The 21179-nt window shown below is 26.4% G+C and overlaps 1 protein-coding gene and 1 long non-coding RNA gene across 8 annotated transcripts; both read right to left on the bottom strand.

Moving 5' to 3' along the window:
• Nucleotides 1–632: 632 nt before the first annotated feature.
• LOC129610755 (uncharacterized) lies at nt 633–6837 on the bottom strand. Of its 3 annotated transcripts, XM_055523446.1 has the most exons (6): nt 6384–6837; nt 6046–6326; nt 2355–3658; nt 2073–2286; nt 1756–2021; nt 633–1693 (listed from the first exon to the last, which is right to left on the bottom strand). In XM_055523446.1, exons 2-6 carry the CDS (start codon nt 6052–6054, stop codon nt 760–762), a joined length of 2727 nt encoding a protein of 908 aa, XP_055379421.1. In that variant the 5' UTR covers nt 6055–6326; nt 6384–6837; the 3' UTR covers nt 633–759. The 3 variants fall into 3 exon arrangements, with proteins under 3 accessions (XP_055379421.1, XP_055379420.1, XP_055379422.1); XM_055523445.1 differs by having other exon boundaries at nt 6046–6837; XM_055523447.1 differs by lacking the exons at nt 6046–6326; nt 6384–6837 and adding an exon at nt 5734–5843.
• A 2542-nt stretch (nt 6838–9379) lies between these two features.
• LOC129611199 (uncharacterized) lies at nt 9380–18886 on the bottom strand. Of its 5 annotated transcripts, none has more exons than XR_008697144.1 (3): nt 18832–18886; nt 10826–10956; nt 9380–9775 (listed from the first exon to the last, which is right to left on the bottom strand). It is a non-coding gene; the product is annotated as an uncharacterized LOC129611199 (long non-coding RNA). The 5 variants fall into 5 exon arrangements; XR_008697143.1 differs by lacking the exon at nt 18832–18886 and adding an exon at nt 18574–18810; XR_008697147.1 differs by lacking the exon at nt 18832–18886 and adding an exon at nt 18436–18575.
• Between the last annotated feature and the right edge of the window lie 2293 nt (nt 18887–21179).

Here is a 21179-nt window from a genome sequence, read left to right as displayed (position 1 = left end):
AAACTTTTATGACGTTTGCTTAGTGCTTTCAAAAATTTTTATTTGAAGAATTGAAGTTAAACTTAAAAACGGAGTACAATTAAAAATTTTTGGAAATTAACATTTACTTTCGATCCAACCTTTTCCTAGGTTATGGTTTTCTGATATTACTACAAATGCTGCATTATTAAATAAAATAGCCCTGGCCCATAAGTATTGATATAGTCATTCTGCCATTCTACTGTCACGTTTACAGACACTAAAAAATAATTGACCTGCAAAAACGAGAAATATATTTTTTTGAGTAAAATATACTTAAGAAATTACGTATATTTCACTTAGGAGATACTTTTACGAAAATTTAACCCATATCTAACTGGTTGTTGTAGAAATATGTTATGAATATTAATGAAAGTTATAGCACTCACGTCTCATAGAAATCTGCAAAAATTTGAATACTATAGCATCTACGTTTGTGAACGTGAAGTAAGAACAAGGAATAACAAAAATTTAGCAAAAGGTGTCTTAATTAATTTTATTAACAAGGTAAACGCAAAAATTAAAAATTAAAATTTCTTTAATAATATTTTTACTTTAATTAATGTATAAGTATATAATGTAAATATAAGTAAGTATAAATACAATTTGTCGCAATTGCATTTATAATAAAATTAGCTTTAACAATAATAATAACGCTTGAACTTACAAAATTATAAAACCTAATATTTTTGCAGAACTAATTATGTCTATATCAATCTGCTTTTGACTATGAATCTGCTTTTAAAATTTACTTTCTTTAGTGGGTAAATTGACTATAACAATTCCCCCGTTGTTATCAGTATCAGATGGCAAGCTTTGAATAGATTGCTCCTTTGACGGAATTTGAAGTTTATCAAAATCTGAAGAAATAGAAGATTTAATCGTATCTGTTGATAAATTGCCGTTTTTCTTTTTACTTTCATCTCTGAAATGATTTTCAACCAAAACTACATGTTTATTCGGTTGTGCTAAATCGGGAACATTTTCCGGTTCAGATGGTTTCTCGTCATATATATTTTCTCGTGAAATTGATAATTGCGAAACCGATACACCACGCGGTCGCCTTCTAGAGTAAGGACTGGTTCTTCGATGTCCTAAACTATCTACTTCGCCACCATTTTTGCTATGTCCAATTGATGTCCTATGAACACCTATCTCATCATCGGAAATACTAGCAAATGAAATGGAATCAGCATGCATTTTCCATTTTCTTGAACTGTAGGGACTAGTACGGGAATTTTTTATTACCGCAATATATTCAGCACTTTGTAAATTTTGTGATTTCATATGAGCTGGAGGAAATTTTGAATCATAATTTATTTGATTTGCATTTAAATGCGAACCATCTGAAGGTCTAGCTTGATGTCGTCTAACATAACCAAAATTTGATTCTAACCGTTCTTTATTACGATCAAGAAGTCGTTCCTCACTCAGAAAGTGACTATGACCGATAATTAAGTTTTCTTCATTTTCTAAGTCCACATTAGTATTGGTTCTATGTAATGTTTTTCTTTTTTGTTTATTTGACACATTTATTTGATCCATGGATTTGGAACGATCGATTTTTGGCATTAATAGAGCTTCTTCATAACATGGTGGATTAGATTCACGTATGTTTACTGTTGGAGCATTTTGAAAGTTTTGTTGCTGTAACATTTCGTCATTTTGCCGTCGACTACAAGTTAAATATAGAATTGAATTAGTTATATCGATTTAGCATATACATATTATACTTACATTTCTCGTTGTTCACTCAAATTTCTTCTCAAAATCCTCTGATTATAAGATTTCTTACAGCCTTTGTACATACGTTTAAATAGGGTATATAAGCATAAGCAACCCACAAATACAAGAATTGCTGAAAATATTATGACCCAAATTTTTTCTGGTAGACCCATATTTGCTTTTACAGACCACACGTGCTTACAAAATTGACCCCAAGTGTTTTCAAATGAATTAATGGGATGTCCGCATTGTGGTATTTCTTTTAATCTTGTTCCTGGCTAAAACAATAACAATAATAAAAATTTGTATTTAATAATAAAGCGAAATACCGTGCGTCTTTGCATGTAATAACTATAAAGTTCTTGAAACTCTTTGTCGTTACAATCACATTCCCAAAGATTATCATGGAGCCGAATTTCTTGCAAATATGGATTATTTTTAAAGTATGAAACTTTTATTGTTTTGGTTAAACGATTGCCAGACAAATCTAATTTGTTAAGCAAAGGAAATCCTTGAAATGTCCTATTAGTTACTCTTATCAATCTGAAAGTAATCAATAACATTTAAGTGAACGCTATGCTATGCGATTGTATAATTTTATTTTTATTTACCTAGCCATACTTAAATCTAAAACTTGTAATGTATTTGATTCCATATTACTAGGAAATATTGAAAACACATTGTATGAAAGATCCAGAATCGATATATTACTTAGCAATGATAATGCGTCACTATCAATTTTTGAAATGTCATTTGAATTCAGATTTAGATGAATCAAAGAATTTGCAGTCATTTTTTGGAACCGGCTTATAAAATTTTGCTCTAAATTTAATAAAATTAGAAAGTCATTCATTGCAAATAAATTTGCATCTATATTTGAAATAACATTGTAAGATAAGTCCAATTTTTTTAGTAACGGAAGATTACTGAATGTCTTGACATCAATGTGATTTATAGAATTTCTTGATAAATCTAAATATTCTATGTATGAATTATTTGCAAAAAATGATGGATTCAATTTTTTCAATAAGTTTCCATTAAATATTAAAGTTGACAATTTTCTAAATCCTCCAGTTTCAACTACATCTAAATTACAATTGGACAGATCTAAAGTTAACACTGATGTTGATATTAAGAATTCACCATTTTTATTTTTTAAAGAAATTCCACTATTATACGACAAATTCAAATGTATCAAATTTGGCAAATATGCCAATGCATCACTTGTAACTGATTTAATTTGACAATCGCTTAAATCGTATACCTTTAAAGTATCTGATATCAAAGATGTTAATAATTTTAAAGGGTTACCATTTAAAATTAGGCGTTCTAATACTGTTAATCCACTTAACATATACTCCCCAGCTAATTTTGAAATGCGACAATAGGCTAAATCAAGAACTACAATCGAATGACTTACAATAAGAAGAGTTTCATCTACATTTGAAAAACTTGTTATTGGATTGTTGGATAAAGATAATGTTTCTAGATTTTTAGCATTTTTAAATGCTGTATTAGGATTAATATCACTCCATGTACTAAAATTATTTCCACTTAAAAATAAAGTTCTTAATGATTTAAATCCATTTAATGTGTTTGGCTTAAGTCTTTTGATACTATTATTTGTTAAATCAATAAATGTAAAATCTTCAGCTTTTGATAAATAATATGGAAATTCAGTAAATTTATTATTAGAAAAATTGATTGCATCAATTCGTATGTCATTCTGTTGTGAATTATTTGGATATTGTTCAAGTTCACGATATGAACAATCTGCTTCAAAAAGTTCAGCTATCCAATAGCATTTGCAACCATCTAAACATTCCAATGCAAATGTTGAATTAGATGTCAACAGAATTAAGACAAATAATTTGAAAATATCTTGCTGTTTTAATCGTTCCATATTCACATTTTTCTAAAATAAAAATAAATTTAAAATTAATTAAGGTAACAATTTTTAAAAACAGTTTTTGTATGCAAAAGCAATATTTTCAGAATTATTATAAAAAACTTTGGGCGAACTTACAATGCCACTATAAATAAATTTTCTTTGAAATACAAAAAAAAGATTTTAGATATAAAGAAAAATAAATAAATTTTAATTCAACTTTCAATCGATATTATTACTGACCTTATCAGGTATGCATGTATGTGTAATTTGATGACTACTCACATGCATACCTGATAAGATACGCTCCAAATTAAATTACGTCATGGCGAACAAAACTATAAGTATTCTTTGTTTTTATTTATTCGATAAAGACCTTAGTGTAATCATCAAAGTGTATTAAATGAATTAAATTTTATTTGATCACAAAAAAATACAAAAAAAAGAAATGAAGATGGTTGCTCTTGCATGTATCATTTGAAAACTGAACAGGGAATCGGTAATAAAGGATATTTTCAGTATAACAGCAGAAATTTATTCAAAATAACCAAAATTTTTGAACATGATTTAGTAGGCGGGCAAGCAATCCTCTTCAGCGTTTGCCAGATTTGTATGATTTTTCAGATTTCTCAAAAGTCTGCCGCATGATCAAATTTCTTACCAAAAATGGCAGATTTTTTTCTGTGGAAAAATATGACAAATCACTATAAATTTCTTGTTTTGTGAATTATTATTATTCAAGCGGTAATCTAGTATTTCAAAAATCAATATAAAATTTATTTTAAATTAATTGACACCTAGGTGAAGCTGAAGCTGGATAATAATTATATTATTGTGAATTCCAATAGGCAACGACTGTCTACTTGAGTAACCGAATACTGGTTTTGATATTTTGATAATGTTTGTGAAATAAGGTTGATTTTATTTTATGGACACACGAGTTAAGCCTCATTTTAAATGCAATTTTGTACTGATAGCTAACAATGAAATGGAGAAATGAGCTTTATTTTAAAACTAATTAACCAGCAAAATAATTTATTTTTTTTTTATTTAGAACATCAACAGAGCAAAAATTTATATTTTTAGAAGTAATTTGATTCAAGTTTTCTTTAAAAATTAAACTCTAATAAGAATAGTTTTCGACAAACATAAGCTGTCTGGCAAAAGCTTAGATTAAATATTTTTATATTGCCTGATTTTCAGATTTTGGGGCGAAATTTTCCAGATTTTCTGTGAAATCAATATGGTAACGTCATTTGATCCTGTGTTAATGCTTGATCCAAGCTACTAGTGCAACGGTGGTAAATTCTGACTGTAATGAATTATTCTTCTCATTCCAATAAAATTTAGGCTACATTTGGTTTGTGAGTATTACAGCAATATTTTTAGTGCATCAATTTAAACCAGTCAAACGGCATGTGACAGCAACGATTTTTGATAACATCACAATATTTGGTCTTAGTGACGTTAATTAACAGATCCTTGGTTCGTGGTGAATTTCGCATTATAGCCGATCTGATATAAAACACATTGTAAGATTCATTAGAAAAGCAACTGTGACAATAAAAATCAAGTGTTCAGGGATTTTTATTTTGGTGAACTAAATAATTCATATTTCTCTTGAAATATAAGTGAACACGCTTTCAATCACCAAGTTAGCATGATCTAATTGTTAAATTTTATTTATGGCGGTTTTTGAAGAGTAAAATTTACTCTAATTTTATATTAACATAAACCATTTATAAAATGAAATGAAATGTAATTGGGCAATTTACCGAAATTGAACAACAAATCATTTTAAAATATTTGAAAACCATACCAAAACATTGAAAACCTCTATACATTATACTGCAAACTTAAAGAGGTTCAAGTATTAACCACTTATCTGGCAATCTTACGGTTCATGAATCACTTATTATGTGCCACGTTTTCTATTTTAGTAAAAATATTTGCTTATTTCAAATATTTATAAATTTGTTTTAATATATTAAAAAATTAATTCAAATTTGAATGCCCTAATTACCCTATAGTAGGGTAAATAAGACTGTAATTGAAATTTTATAACTTTTTTATTCTAAACGGTTTAAATAATCTATATATACCTTTGTATTTATTTACTTTTATATTTAGTTGTGATTCATAATATTATTGAAATAGGGTGGATGCAAATATTATCATGACCGGTGAGCTTAATAACCCTGTTTATAGGCACTTAGCTTAGCAATAGAAACAGTTTATCACGTCTTGTGTTGTGTAATTTAGAAAATAAGAATTTAATCTTATCTTTCACTTAAATTATTCATTTAAAAATATTTTCGCCTACAAGATATTAATTTTTATGTGTGTATATTGAAATCCTATAGTATGCATTATAGTTATAAAATATAAGAATTATTTTTATTTTGTAAACTTACCAACACCATGAACTTGCAGACATGATAAATATGAGGCGTTGTCGTCTTTATTTCAAAATTTTGAAGAAGAATTAGTTCTAGTTTATGTGCATACTAAAATGTCTGCATAAGACAAACTCCCAGGTACATTGATTTTCTGCTTTCCGATTACACAATTAAATTCTAATCTTTCTGTACAAAGTTTTGAAGTTGCATTCATTTATCTTTTATAATAATTATTTTGAGGAGTTGAAATTTATTTTTGATTCCATCGCAGGATCACAATAATTATTTTTTAAATCCTTAATAAAAAAAGACAATCAATTTTTATTTAAAATGCAGTAATTACATGTATGTACGTTTGTATATGTAATCAAATGTAAAATTATTTTCTACAGGAGCACATTACACTTAAATAGTACTAATTAAATGTTTATTTAAATAATCAGGAAACCGTTGACTAAATTTAATTAAAGCATAAATTCCAAAGGATACACCACTTTATTTTTATATAATTATTATATTTGTCATATATTCACTATGTAAAATATTTCATAAATTGCAAAATTCAAAATTTAATTCAATTTTTTTTCAATTCATTTATATTTCAATTTATATTCACAAATTCAATTATTAAATAAGATTCCTTTATGCATATGTATTAACGAGTGTATGTATATATGTGTTTGTATAAAATTCAATTTTTTTTTTTCGTACTCTAACGCATGTCTATTTTATGAGTAAAGCTTCTTTATAGTTCTCAAAAGAGTGAGAATAACACAACATACGCTAGATTATAACACAGAAATTACTACCTTCGTCCGAAACAAGTTGATAACTAATTTTACTTTTCTGGGTTACATTCACCTGTTTTAAAATTTTATCAAGTATACAAAAGATAAGGTTATAAGATAAGATAATAATCTTAAATGAAATTACGTTCGAATAAATTAGAATTGAAATGTATGGAATTCATTATAATTGCCAATTGAATTGAAAATATTTCTAATTTAGTTGTGTTAAAGTTAAATTTTAAAAATTTTGAGAATTTAGAAAATTTTTAAATTGCGAAAACTCATAAACTTACACCTTCTATATTCTTAGTGAAACCAAATTGGTTATGAGAACTATTTTGTTTCTAGTAATGAAAGTGAAGGAATCAAAAAATTTGTAGACTGAAAATTATTGGTTACATAGTAAGCAGTATTACCACAAAAAATGAAAATTTTGACTAAAATTGAGATTCGACATAAACCTTCTTTTTTTCTCTTCATAAAAATTTGATTAATAAATTTTTGGACTTTCTTCATGTACCTATGTATTTGTGGACGAAAAAATTCATTTTAGCAGAATTTTGCTCCGGATGAAAATTTCTAAATGACAACTCAACCTTACTGACCAACTAAAAGTTTAAACTTAACAAATTTTTAAAAAATTTGAAATTTTAAAGTAATCTATCATGCTAGAAAGAAAGTAAAAATTTTATTTTTCAATATAAAAATCTAAAGTGTGCATATATACATATACATATATAAATACATGTAAGTACACAAGTAGATCATTACTCACATTTCTTTCAAATTCGAAGAATTGGTAAACTCGCTGGAAAATTCAATTAAAAAGAAAAAAAGTGAACTCCGGTACAGCTGACCTCTTTTGGCTTCCAAATTTAAAGATTAATGCCGAATATGTTCCCATCAGTACAAAATACAACATCAAATTTTTTTCTGAAGCATAACAAAATATATAAAAACCTACTACAGAACATGTTTTTATTTTTATTTTTAATAAACTTTTTTGGAAACTTTAAAAAAAGTATGTATTTGTAAATCAGTTTCATTTTATTTATTTTTGACGGTTTTAAGAGCTTCATTTTATTGTATCCTGCATCTTCGTGAAGTCCAATTTGGTATGGAGTTTGTACCTGCTTGAAGAAGTTGTCTTCGGTATGGACATGTATATAATATTCTTGCTCAGCGTAAAATTCTGCGTCAATTTAGATATGTCCGTCCGGTAATCCGTCCGTCCGATCGCACGATAACTCAAAAACGAATAAAGCAATCGGTACCATATTTTCACAAGTTGTTTCTTTTGCGCAAACGACGGCTGTTATTGTAATTGGGCCAACTCGGACAACGGGTTCGGGTAGCTGCCATACAACTCAAAGTGTTTTTTTTTAAATATATTAAAAACAAATAAAGATATCAATATCAAATTTTGTAAAGGTATGTCCAATTACACTTCACATATGTTCTTAATATTTTTTATTATAATTTTAAATTTTAATTTTAAGTATTTGTAAAAATATGTATAAAAGCTAGATTCATGAAACTCACCAAATGTGTGTCCAATTTCAGGTCAGATAGAACCCTGAAGTTTTGTTGAAATGGTTTGACACGTCCGGGTAGCTGCTATACAACTCCGAGAGTTAATTTTAATTATTTGGAAAAATATTAAAGCTAGATTCATGGAAATCGGCCGTCATGTGTGTCTGACTTATAAGTCAGATTTTATATCCGTGAAGTTTCTATTGAGTGGTTTGACAGGTTCAAGCTATTGCCATTTAACAATCAAAGTTATTTCTAAATATTTCAAAAGCAAATTTTTAAACTCAGATTATCAAAGAGCAGGGTTTATACCGACTGAAACATTTTTACTTGTTTTTTGCCTAAGATTTTGATTTTATAATTTTTATTTTCATTTACTTTGTTACTGAATCAAATATACGCTGCAAATAGAAGAAATATAGTACACGGTGAGATATTTAAAGGAAATTTTTTGATTCAGTAAGCAAATTTATGGGCTTATTATGTGTGGTTAATCCGACAACTTTACCACTATCATGAATTTCACTGGACGTAGACTTTTGAATGACGGTTGCTATTTCAGTAAAAAACTTTCATACAAAAGGATATTTGTTAAAATATATTTTTGTATGAAAGTTTTGCAATTCTTTTAAGTTATTAAATATTTTTGAAAAGGGGAAAAAAAGATTTTGGGAATATGAATTCATCTCCTTTCATGGTAGCTGTCCCAGAGTAACTCAAACTTGAACAATAAACTTCAAAATGTACTCATGAAAAATTCGCGTGTCATTTTTTCATTATTGCTAAATTTTTTGTCGGCCGGTATAAATCGGTCGAAACAAAACTGTGATATAAAATGTTAACTGCTAAATTTTGATATTTGAACGCTACAGTAAGCCATAACTGGCTGCGGTGGTCATTGGGAGGAAATTCCTTTACCCTTATCTGTTTTCAAGGAAAAAAAAACTAAAATTTATTTAATTGTGCAGGAATAGTCGTCAAACTTACTGTGTATTACGATAGTTCAATAAATAAATAAAAAAAATCTATCAAAACTACCAAAAATTTATTTATTTAAAATTTATTCTTATAACAAAATAAAATATCATAAATTATCTAAGGAAATGCACTTAAAATGACAGTATATTAATATTAACAAAATATTTAATTAATTTTGGCAAATTTGATCGTGGGCATTTTCTTATTTTTTACACAGTTTGTTTAGTTGTTGTGTTTATATCATTTAAGGGTTCCGTTAGTGTTCTTTCTGTAGTCTCGCTATCATTTTCATTAAAACATTTAGGTCGAAGGAAAAGGTAATAGCATCTGACTAGTAATCCAAATAATATGATTAACCCAACTATGACTCCAAATACTATAATTTCTCTCATGTTTGAGTCTTAATTTGTACTATACGTATAGTTATCGTTTTAATGTTAAAAGATCTGAAAAGAAAAAAAAACATTTTATTGCATTTGCAAAATTAAATTGCTTGTTATTTAATATGAAAATGGAGCCCTAAAGTATACCAGAAAACAGTCTGTAAATGTCTCTTATTACGTTTGGGATCGTGCTATATAAAAGTACTAGAGTAAAGAAGACTCTGCTCTTGAAAACTATATTTTTATTGTAATTAAGGTTTATCCAAAAATGCCTGTTACACAAGCAAATACCGGTAGTCAACTTTCTTCCTTCTTATATAACTAACCTATATATGCTAAAAATAACTTATTATACTTATTTAGAAATTTACTCTTTTTCCAGGGAAAGACCATTTCTAAATAGGTAACAAGAGAGTATATTTCTCTAAATAATTTTGAGAAATGTGTCATTTTGAATACTGCCGGAAATAATGAAAAGTTTGCAAAATAAAAAAGTTGAAACCATGCATTAAAGAGTCAAACATTTTTAACTGTTTGAATTATGTAATGTTTCTGACACGCTACTGAACTCTCTTAAATTGGCTTTCATTAGTTCTTTCAAAACTTCTCATATAAAATTTAAATTGCCTTTTTAATTAAAACTTATCAAGCAATAAAATATAACAGGAATTAGATATTATTATGTAAAAGCAGGAGGTCTTCACGAGGGATTAATACAAGGAGCAAAATGATCTACATGCTATCATTTTAGGAAATATTAAAATTCGACCTTGTTACGATTTCTCTTGATTCGAATTTTGGAGCTAAGTAAAATTAACTTATTTCTTAAAATCGTTTTTTTTTTTTTCGAAATATTTTGGCAATTACTGATGAAGCGGCGAATAATGACCATGAATTTTGTTTGATGATATTTGGATGGCATTATATTGATCAAATCACATAGCCCATGTGAACAAAGTTTGATAGTGTGGTTAACTAATTTTCTCAGAGATTTTTAATGAATTACGGCAGCATTTTAACAAAATGTAAAAGCAAAATGTATAGAAATTTTTTAATATTACCCTAAAATACTAAAAAAACAAATTAATTCATTGAAAAGGATATTAACGTTACCTTATAAAAGTAGGAATTTCTTTTGTTCAAGTAAACAACACGCATACATCTGTATTAGTCTTATAAATGTTGTTATCACACATGTAAATGCATTTGGACGTATATTAACACTCTCGCTCTTACGTTTTCCACTGAAAGAAAAATATAAGAATATTATTAAATATTAAACAAATTTTTTTAAAAACAAAGCATATAATTTTGAAAGGTTGTGATGAATGCAAAAAATTGAGAATTGGCTATAGTGTGATGTGAAGCTAAAATAAAATGAATTTAAAAAGTTTTTTGAGAAAACTGACTTTTACCATTTAAAAAAAAAAAAAAACAATTTATTTATTACAGTTTTTGAAGGCGAATGTGACTCTAATAATGAATGAAGATGGTGTTGTATGGTTTCAGTAAGAAAGTGCTTGTCAAACATGGTTATTTTTTAAAATATAGTTCTTATAAGGTTATAAGTGCGTTATTTTGAGAGCTTCATGTATGAATTAAATGTAAAGCTATTGAAGCTTTGCAGTTCTAATCTTAAGATGTGCATTTTCAGAAATATCCCATATTACTGTTGCAGTATATAGAAAAAGTTTTCACAAGAAAATTGTTACAAAAAATCAATAATAATTAAAATAGCTTTTCAGGCCCATCGGGTGTTTGGAATTGAATACAGAAACCAATTTTTGTTAATAACCGCGTAAATCATTCCGCGCTCTTTACGCTATAGCACCAAGTAATTAAATTAATATATTTTACTTTAAAGTAAGCTTGAAGAACTTAATACCGCAATATTTTATATTGCTTAGTAAAGTTTATATAATATGTTCGTGTATACAGGGTGATTCTGAAAGCTATACAACAACATACATATACCACTCGTTAGAGGATCGAAAATGGATAAAACATTTGTTCCGATGTGGCTTCTAAATCTCAAGGGTTTCCGATTTCTTTTTCGTTCGGAAAAAGATAGGAAGTTCAAAAAAACAGTTTCTGAAAGGCCTAGCAAAGGGCTTAAAATAAACATGTTGCTTGATTCTGTATTTTTAGCACCTTCGGAAAACGAAGTATTCGAACTTTAGGTAAAATCAAATTTTTTCCTTGTTTTATTTTTCCAGTTCTTTCTAATTAGATAATTTCGTAAGAAATTTTTTAAAATCTTGAAATATTTTCTATAGAATTTTGCCCAGCCGTTTAAGCTTTAATCGTCTAGCATTAAAAAAATTTTTATGTTACAGAAGATATAGCAGAAAAACCACAAATATTGTGAGCCAAATATTTAATTAAAGCAAGATGTTGAAAAAACTAAAATTGAATTTTCAATATTCCTTTATCAAAAACTTTGAAAAAATACGAATGCATTCCTTATCCAAAAATTTTACAAATTTCTCAAAACAAACACCAACTTTTCCTATGAAGTTCACCAAATTCTGAAAAAATTTATGTTTTTCTTCTTTCAAATCTATTTCTTCTCAATCGCATATTTGAAATTATTTGCTTTGCTGAAATTGCTCTTTACTTGCATCAACCGTACACCAATTTTGGTTTTTGTAGAAGTTTGTTGAAAATTTATTAATCCCATTAAATTATTTATTAATTATTTATTAGCTTCATAATGTTCATATCATATCACTTACAAACTCCATTTTGTATAAAAAAAATTAAATTTTCCTATTAAGAAAATTTTTTTTCTATTAAATTAAAAGTCAAAATTTATATGGCATGTCTTCAAAAATTCGCTCTAGCTAAAAATTTTAATAACTTCAGATGCCAAATGCTGTCTAGATTTCGAAAATGTTTTTTTCAAATTTTTAAATTGCACCCAATGTGAGAAAAATGCATTTAAAAGTTTCAAACCATATAGGTACCATTTCTTACAAAAATTGGGAAAAATAAAAAACCTATCAATTTTTTTTACCAAGAAAAGTTTCGAAAAAAAATTTTTTGATTACTAGAATTTTTTTTGTTTTTCCTATACAAAATTCTAGTTTTTCTTTTCAAAAATTTCAAATTTTTTAAAATCAATTTTTGTTTTTCAAATTAAAAGTTTGTATAAAATTTCGTTTCAATTTTGTTATTATTTGTTAAATTTCAATAAAAACATTAAAATTCAAATTTTGTAAAAAAATAACGGCTCTTAAAAATGTCAACTGTTTTTTCGAGGGACTCTCGTCATCCAAAATTAATGATAGTTGATAATTACAGCGCTTGAAATAAGTAAAAAGCAAAAAGAGTGAAAAATAGAGCCTTTAAAATCTTGACATAGAAACGGTTTTTGTGACAAATTTTCTGTGCCATAAAAATTTTTTAATATTTGAGAACTTAAATTAAAGCTTAAGCAGCTGGGCAAAACTATAAAAAATAATTCTTACGAATTTATCTACATAATTAAAAAAAACTGAAAAAATAAAACAAGAGAAAAATTTAATTTTGCCTAAAGTTCGAATGCTTTGTATTCCGAAGATACATAAAATACAGAATCAAACAACATGTTTATTTTAAGCCCTTCTCTAGGCCTTTCAGAAACTGTTTGTTTGACCCCATCTTTTTCAGAACGGAAGTCGTAATCAAAAAAACTTGGATAAATAAAAATTTCGTGAAAATTCTTTAAATACTCTGGAACTTGGAAACCCTTGAGATTTGTCACCCAGTCCGGAACAAATGTTTTATCCATTTTCGATCTTCTAACCAATGGAATATATTGTTGTATACCTTTCAGAATCACCATGTATAAACATAAAATTATCACTATATACAAGTCCATTTTTAGGTATGTATAGAAAATCATATTTTACGTAAATATTGCAGAACATAATTTAATGAGATAAATGAATATTATGAAAAATTTTCTTACATTTTCACATCAATAAATTTCACCTTAATATACAAAAGCGATAAGATTTTATTCGTGTATACATAAGAAAAATATAAGGAAAGATTTTAATTTTTTTTTATTTTTTAACATTTATTGTTTTTAACTTCTTACCGTTCTGATTTTCATAATAATTATGTAAGGCTATAAATAATAATTAAAGAACTTTACTATTAAGCTTCAAATTTTCTTATGTATTTTTTTTTTGTTTCATTTAAAAATGAAAACGAGTACCACAGGAATCTTTTACTGAAAGGATACACATTTCAATATCTAGTTACCGTTTGTTATATACATGCCTTTTAAAAAACGTATAATATAAAGGAATTCATAAAATGCATAGGTATATGTATTTGAGAACGGTGTACTCAAATAATATTATACACAAACATACATACGTGTGCAATATGAATATTCACATTAAATGTAAATACTGGGTTTGCGATTACATACATAATGTTAGGTCCGAATGCTAATTTATCATTTAGGAATATACATACATAGGACATGCTAAAAAAATGAAACATGAATTGATTTAAGTCTGTGGCATAATTTCATGAATATTTGGGCATTCTTTAATTTAATTTTTATTCATTTTATCTTAAACTTGCATGATATCATCGAAATTAAATTATGAAATTCTTATCAGTAGATACTGACATATAAGTATGTATGTACATACATACGAATACTACTTTGGTTGTTATATTTTAATAAAAGCTCAAATTATAAAGAACATTGAAGTTCTTTGAATTCCATGAAAATTTTAAAGTTGTCATCAAGATAAACAAAAGTAAAAACTCAAAGCAAACAGAATAATCATAATTTGAGTAAAGGACCTCATATAACAAAATGGAAACCATTTGCATTTTAAAATCTTGAAACTATGTATAATAAAAATTTTTAATATAATTCAGTAATGCTAAAAATTTTACTAGTAATTTATTACTGTTTTAAGAATAAAAACTTTAAACTTTCTCCATTAATTAATATATGCATAAAGTTATTGTTTTTGTTATACTTAAAAAATCCTTTCATAATGTATTTTTCAGATAAAAATTGTGTAAATATGTATAAATTGATTTACTTATTCTCATTTTTTAAGTTATAAAAATTCTTAAACGAAAAGCTGTTTTTCAAATACTAAAGAGTATTTTGCACGTTTTCGGACCCATAATCTGTAGCAAATTATATTTGTAAAAAAAAAATTTGTCTTATTTTGGAGTCCTTCCAGAATAAATATTTTTAATTTTAAGATTCCGTGACTTCCAAAACGCACTATAAAATTCAGTTTTATAATAACGAAAAGCTTTTTAAAACGCGGCATTATATGTAAGCTTTTGCTACTTTTAGAATAATATCAATATGACGATAAATAAACATATACACAATAGATTTTCTGAAGACTTAATAATTTAATTTTACTAATTTGTTGTTCTTGGCTTTTTGATTCTCGAATTTCTTTGTTTTTTTGAAAAATATTTTAAAAATTTATTAAATACTTTTCCGAAATAATATCCTAAATGAATATTTTTAGACACAATTGATTACAATTTTAATTGTTTAAAAACCCAATTAAAAATATTAAAAAATATATTAAATAAATAAGAAAGAAGATATGCTATAATAATGAAAGTAGGCAAAATAGATTAGACCGATTTCAAAATTTTAAATTTCTAACATTTAATAGAACAATATCCAGATGTTTATAAAAAGCAGTCTCAATTTTTTCGCTACACGCTTTGTTTTTATTTGGTTCGACTACGTATTCAAATCATTTTAGAATAGTGTACAATATCAAGAAATTTTATTATACATTTTGGAACTAGACACATTTTAAATTTTATCTTTTCACTGCATTTTGGGAACTAAGGAGTCTTATATGTATAGCAAAATAAGAAAGTTCTTGAGTTCTACGAATGAAATGATCTTTGGTACATATAACCCACATGCATGTATTAAACCCACTTATTGTTTCAACAAATAGACTACAATTTTAATTGATAGTTTTAGAATTCAAAAATAGGTATTTTGGTTCGAAATAATTGTAAATTTCATCTGATTCATCTATTTTGCCTAAATAAAATTTTATAATACGTTTGATTTCTAACTATCTGTAAAAGTGTATGTATGTATGTACATAATAGGCACAGATTTTTTCCTTCAGCGTGTTCCAATTTCGCAATCTTAATTAAAATTTTCAAATTTGTAAATTTAAAGATTAAAAATTATTGTTCGTGTGCACATTAATTTTGTTTTGCAGTGTTTTTATATTCTATGATTACCTACATAATACTAAACACTTTAAATTACAAAAATTTTTTTAAAATATTCAATTAATTTTTAAAAATCGAATTAGTTTCACTGCTTGCATATTTTTTTTATTTTGTGATAAGAAACAAGCTGTTTTCACCAAGTTCTTTTTCTAATCATAACAACAACTTACATCGTTTAGTTAACATTAAATTAGTTTTTTCTTTTCAATTATTTTTCGGCTTACAATGTTTCTGCATACAAAATTTTCGGATCGTTTAAACTTTTTTAATAATTAAAATTTATAAAACGCGCGCACACGAATATTTTGTTTTCTTTTCACCTAAAGCTTTTTTCTTCTACTGATTCTAGCGTAAACACTAATGAAATATGTTTAACAAAAGATGATAAAAATATAAATGATTTTTATTTTAAAACTGATAAGTGAGTTCATATGTGTTAGTAAATAAAATTATAAAAGTTAGAAGAGTAAATAAAAACATAATCGTTCTTGATTTAAGTTCTCCTATGTATCACACCCCTACGTCAATATATTTTATTTACGTTTCAAAAGCCTAAATTGCGGAAATGATTCCTACGCAGAATATGGGTCTCATATTTTTAACTTTTGTTTTATTACATTTCACCCCCTTTCCCACAAACTAAATTATTTTTATTGTGGATATGAAATTTTTTTAGGTTTGAGGAACTAAAGCTACAGTTTGCATATACGACAAACTTGCATATCTCCCGCCTAATGTAAATCGTATATGCAAACCCTGTTTGGCAAATAATAGAAACTATTTTATTTTTTATCAAATTCACTACCAAATTTTTTAAAAGTAAAATGACAACAGTTAATTTTTTGCGAAAGTTTTTAACAGCTATCAGCAAATTTTTATTTTCGCTATAATTTTTCGTATCAAACTGTTAAATTTTGACGGAAATTGTTAAACTTGAAACAAAAATTTATCCGCTTAATATTATTTTCGTTGTTCTTCAAAAATTTTTTGCTTTTGAACATAATTACAAACAAATCTATTTTTATTCAGTGTAATCTTTATGAGTTTTATTAAAATTTATGAATTGAACAGAGAAGATTATTTTTAAAGCGTCATATTCATTTGCAGGGATAATCTATACACAGGTATGAATTTTTAATTTGTGCGAACTTGAATCAAAAAAAAAAAATTCAACTATGAAGCTACTGTCGCCATTTCTTAATGTTCTGAACATTTATTTTGATAGATACAAAAAAAAAGAAACTGTTTTAAGCATATGTAACTGCGAGAGATATTTTAATTCTACCTGGCTTGACTAGCCATAGCTACCTGTCGATAAATCTCCTTTTGAAATAACACTAACAATCTCGTAATACATTTAGAATTCATATACATATACCTATATGTACATAATTTTAGGAAAACCGTAATTGAGAATGTCATAAATTATTTGTAAATTTAAAAATTATTCCCCTCTTCACTCATATAATACATATATTCAACTACATAGCTAATATTAATCTCTGTTTAGGATTATCTGAAAACTTTTGTAACTATAAAATTATAAACATTAAAAGTCTGTAAAAATAGATAGAGTTTAGTATTAAGCAACCTTCTTTCAACTAATTCTTATAGTGTTATTCCAAGGGTGCGAAACTTATATGTTTATTAATAGCGGCATTAGGTGTTACTATTAGTCATAATAATTACGTTGAATAAGAACACATTGAAAACGCACTACGTAAATTTTAAGTTTAACTTACAAATTACTGTTTTTCGAAGTAATTTTTATTTAGTTTAGTATAGTAGCTTGAAATTTAGAGAATGCAGTGTTTTAAATTTAGATTTCTTCGTAAATAAAACAGCAATGTAAAAAAAAAACCGGTTTGAACTAAAAAAAATTTTTACCTATCCGTCTTAGAATATGTACACGCATTGAAGTATGAATCACTAAAATTTTTTTCTTTTATCTGTACGCATACATATGTATGTTCATTATTTCATAACTTTGATAACAAATAAAATCTTATCATTAGAAAAAAAATTCCAGGGAACATAAGTAAATTTTTACTAATTCACTATGCATGAATGTACATGCATACTCATTTTAACAGAAGCTCAAATACACGTTTTAATAGAAGTTTGAGAGCCAGCTTTAATAATATTAGCGAATCTTTTGATATTTGATGATATTGCATTATTTTGGATTTTCAGATAAATTTCTATATTACATATGTACATATGTATAGGTATATACTTTTGCTTATTTTGTTAGTAATTACAAATTATTAACATTAATTTTTTCGATATTCAATAACAACTAAAAACATTTTCAATACCCCTGTTTTTATTGACTTTTACTTTGTGTTTATTTATAAAACTTTGTATATTTTAAAAAAAAATAAACCAAATTTTATTTATAGAGACTTGTTGCAAGATCTTGCCATAACTTTCCACTCGTCAACCTTAAGAAGAATTACTGAACACACGTTACTCACAAAATTTGTTTAATTAACGCTGAATTGTGTTTGTTTACTTGTAATCAAGCTCTATACATACAAACATAATAATAAATATAAAAATACATAAGCACAAAAAAGTATCCGGCAGATACGTCAACGCATATCTTTACTTACACTGTAATTCTATAACTAGCCCAAACATGTATACTCAAATATTAAGAATTTGCTTTAAGATGCATATTTTTTTTTTTGTAAAATTAAATTTGAAGTGTTTTTAATTTTTTTTTAAATATAAAATAATGAACACAATACTCGTATAACACACATATGCATTAATATATGTATATATGAATGTGGATATGTATTTATATGGTTGTATAATACATTTTATTTGTATTTATATTTTTATATTTGAAAAGCACAAGTTTTTACCATTGCTTTATTTTTCAACCGACCACAAAAATTTATTGCTACAACGTGAAGATCGTTGACTTGACTAAATCACTTGACTGAAAAAAATTATTGCTGAACATTATTCGTAAACATAAAATCGTACGTAAGCATTTATTTCAGTGATGTCACTTTGTCACGTTTCTGATCGAGTAGAATAGTTATTTATTATTATTAAGAACGCCGAATTCAATCAAAACCGCTAGAAAAAAATTATTTCCTTTATTATTTCTTAATATTTTCTGCTCTAAATGTTGAGATAGATGAAATTTCTTTTTAGACTTAGAGCAATTATGGGGGAGTAGGAGTTGAGTGTAGACCATAGCAAAACCCCTATCACAAGGCGTATGACATTAAAATAGCTCATTACTCTTTTACTTAGGTTTTCTTTCAATTCTAGGTAGGTAGCATATATCAGCTAAAGGCATAAAAAAAAAATTTCTAAATTTTTTTTCAAAAACAACAGTGCGGTATAAAATTTTTCATTTTGCAATTAATTCAACAAAACCAATTTTCGTACTCTTGTTTTATTAAACTAACTCTTATTTTATTTCTCGTAAAATATTACTTGAATTAAAGTAAATGTATGATTTTAGAATAAAAAAAACTATTGCTCGTATACATCAGTTGCAGGTGTGTATTTAGATACTGGAGATGATCTGTATAACAGTTTATTTTTAAACTTAATTATAAAGTTTTGAAAAAATGCTGCACTCTTTTAATATTTTTGCTACAAAAATTACTTCATGTTATCAATACGCTGAATATATTTATTATTTTTTCTGTGAGCGATATTTTTAAGAAAGCTTTCTCAGTATTCTATTTCTGAATGTCTATAAATAATGTTTATATCATAAATTTTACATTCAGATCAGCTTTTCGTGATTATTTGTAATACGCTATTTACACTACAACGAATAACATGTTATTGTCGAATAGCATGTTATGCATAGTGTTAAACTACGAGTACAAATTTTACATGGTAAAAATTTCTTAAATTAAGACATGTTTTTGAGGATAACATAATGGTTTTCAAAATATATTTTCCTATTGTGAATGATTTATTTTTAAGATTTTTCTCTCAAATCAAAGGAAATTTCGAAAGAAAGTTTAAAAAAGTCAAATTGACAATCGTTATTTATTTAAATTTTTATAATTTTCATCACTTCGATAAATTATAAAAATATTTTCATATTAATTATTATATAACAACAACCATGAATGAAAGAAGAAAAATAATTGAAACAATGAACAAATGAAAATATTTATAGAAGCATGGAAACGAGAAAAATATAATTAAATATGTAGAAATCTAAATACTTCCATTAACTTATAGCACTGATGCGGATATCCTAGCTGTTGAAATCCTGCAATATTGTGTTTTACAGTTTTATCGTTCAATAGGTATGAGTTAATCTATTTGGATGTTAAACGTAACTTGTACAACGTTACCACTTGCGTTCAAGCTCATGAATCAAAACATTAGTTTTTCTAAATACATAATATGATGGTAATAGTAAATTGAAATCCACTTTTTGTATTAGTTTTAATATTTTTTTCTTTCGAAATTTTTTAATAAATAGAAACAACTAAAACAAGTCTTACTGTCAAGTGAAAAACAGCTTAAACAGTGTGAATCCAATTTTCTATAACAATGTTTGTTAATTGAACATTATAACATGTTACTCTCTTGTAGTGAGCTATTATACTTAGTTGCCTTTCACGCATTTGCTTGACATGATATTTTAATTATAGATAAGAAATTTTAGTTTAAACAAGTAAAAACGTTTTAGTCGGTATAAACCCTGTACTTTGACAATTCGAGTTTAAAAATTTGTTTTTGAAATATTTAGAAATAGCTTTGATTGCTAAATGGAAATTATTTGAACCTATCTAACAACTCGATTGAAACTGATATTATATCTGAATATGTTAGTTTCAATCGAGTTGTTAGAATATTATGTCTGACCAGTGGCAAATCTAGCATAAATCTAGCCTTAATATTTTTTTAAACATTTAAAATTGTCTTTTAGAGTTGTATGGCAGGTACTAGAACCTCTCAAGTCATTCAATCAAAACTTCAAAAAATGTATCTAACCTAAAATTGGACACACGGCTGCCGAGTTTCATGAATCCAGCTTTATTATTTTTCCAAATATTTAAAATTAGCTTGAGCAAGAATATATTGATATATGTTCATACCGGAGACGACTCCTTCAAATGGTTACAAGCTCCATTTCCTTTACGAAGTGCAGGGTATAATAAATAGCGCGCGATTTCAATTCATATTTGGAATTTGAAACAAAAAGTGACTCTTTGAAAAAAATTAA

This window comes from Condylostylus longicornis, unplaced genomic scaffold (genome assembly GCF_029603195.1).
Source record: "Condylostylus longicornis isolate FDR11 unplaced genomic scaffold, ASM2960319v2 ptg000048l, whole genome shotgun sequence".
Taxonomy (NCBI): domain Eukaryota; kingdom Metazoa; phylum Arthropoda; class Insecta; order Diptera; family Dolichopodidae; genus Condylostylus; species Condylostylus longicornis.
The sequence above is the reverse complement of the archived record's forward strand: the minus strand, read 5'-3'. Positions and strand labels throughout refer to the sequence as shown.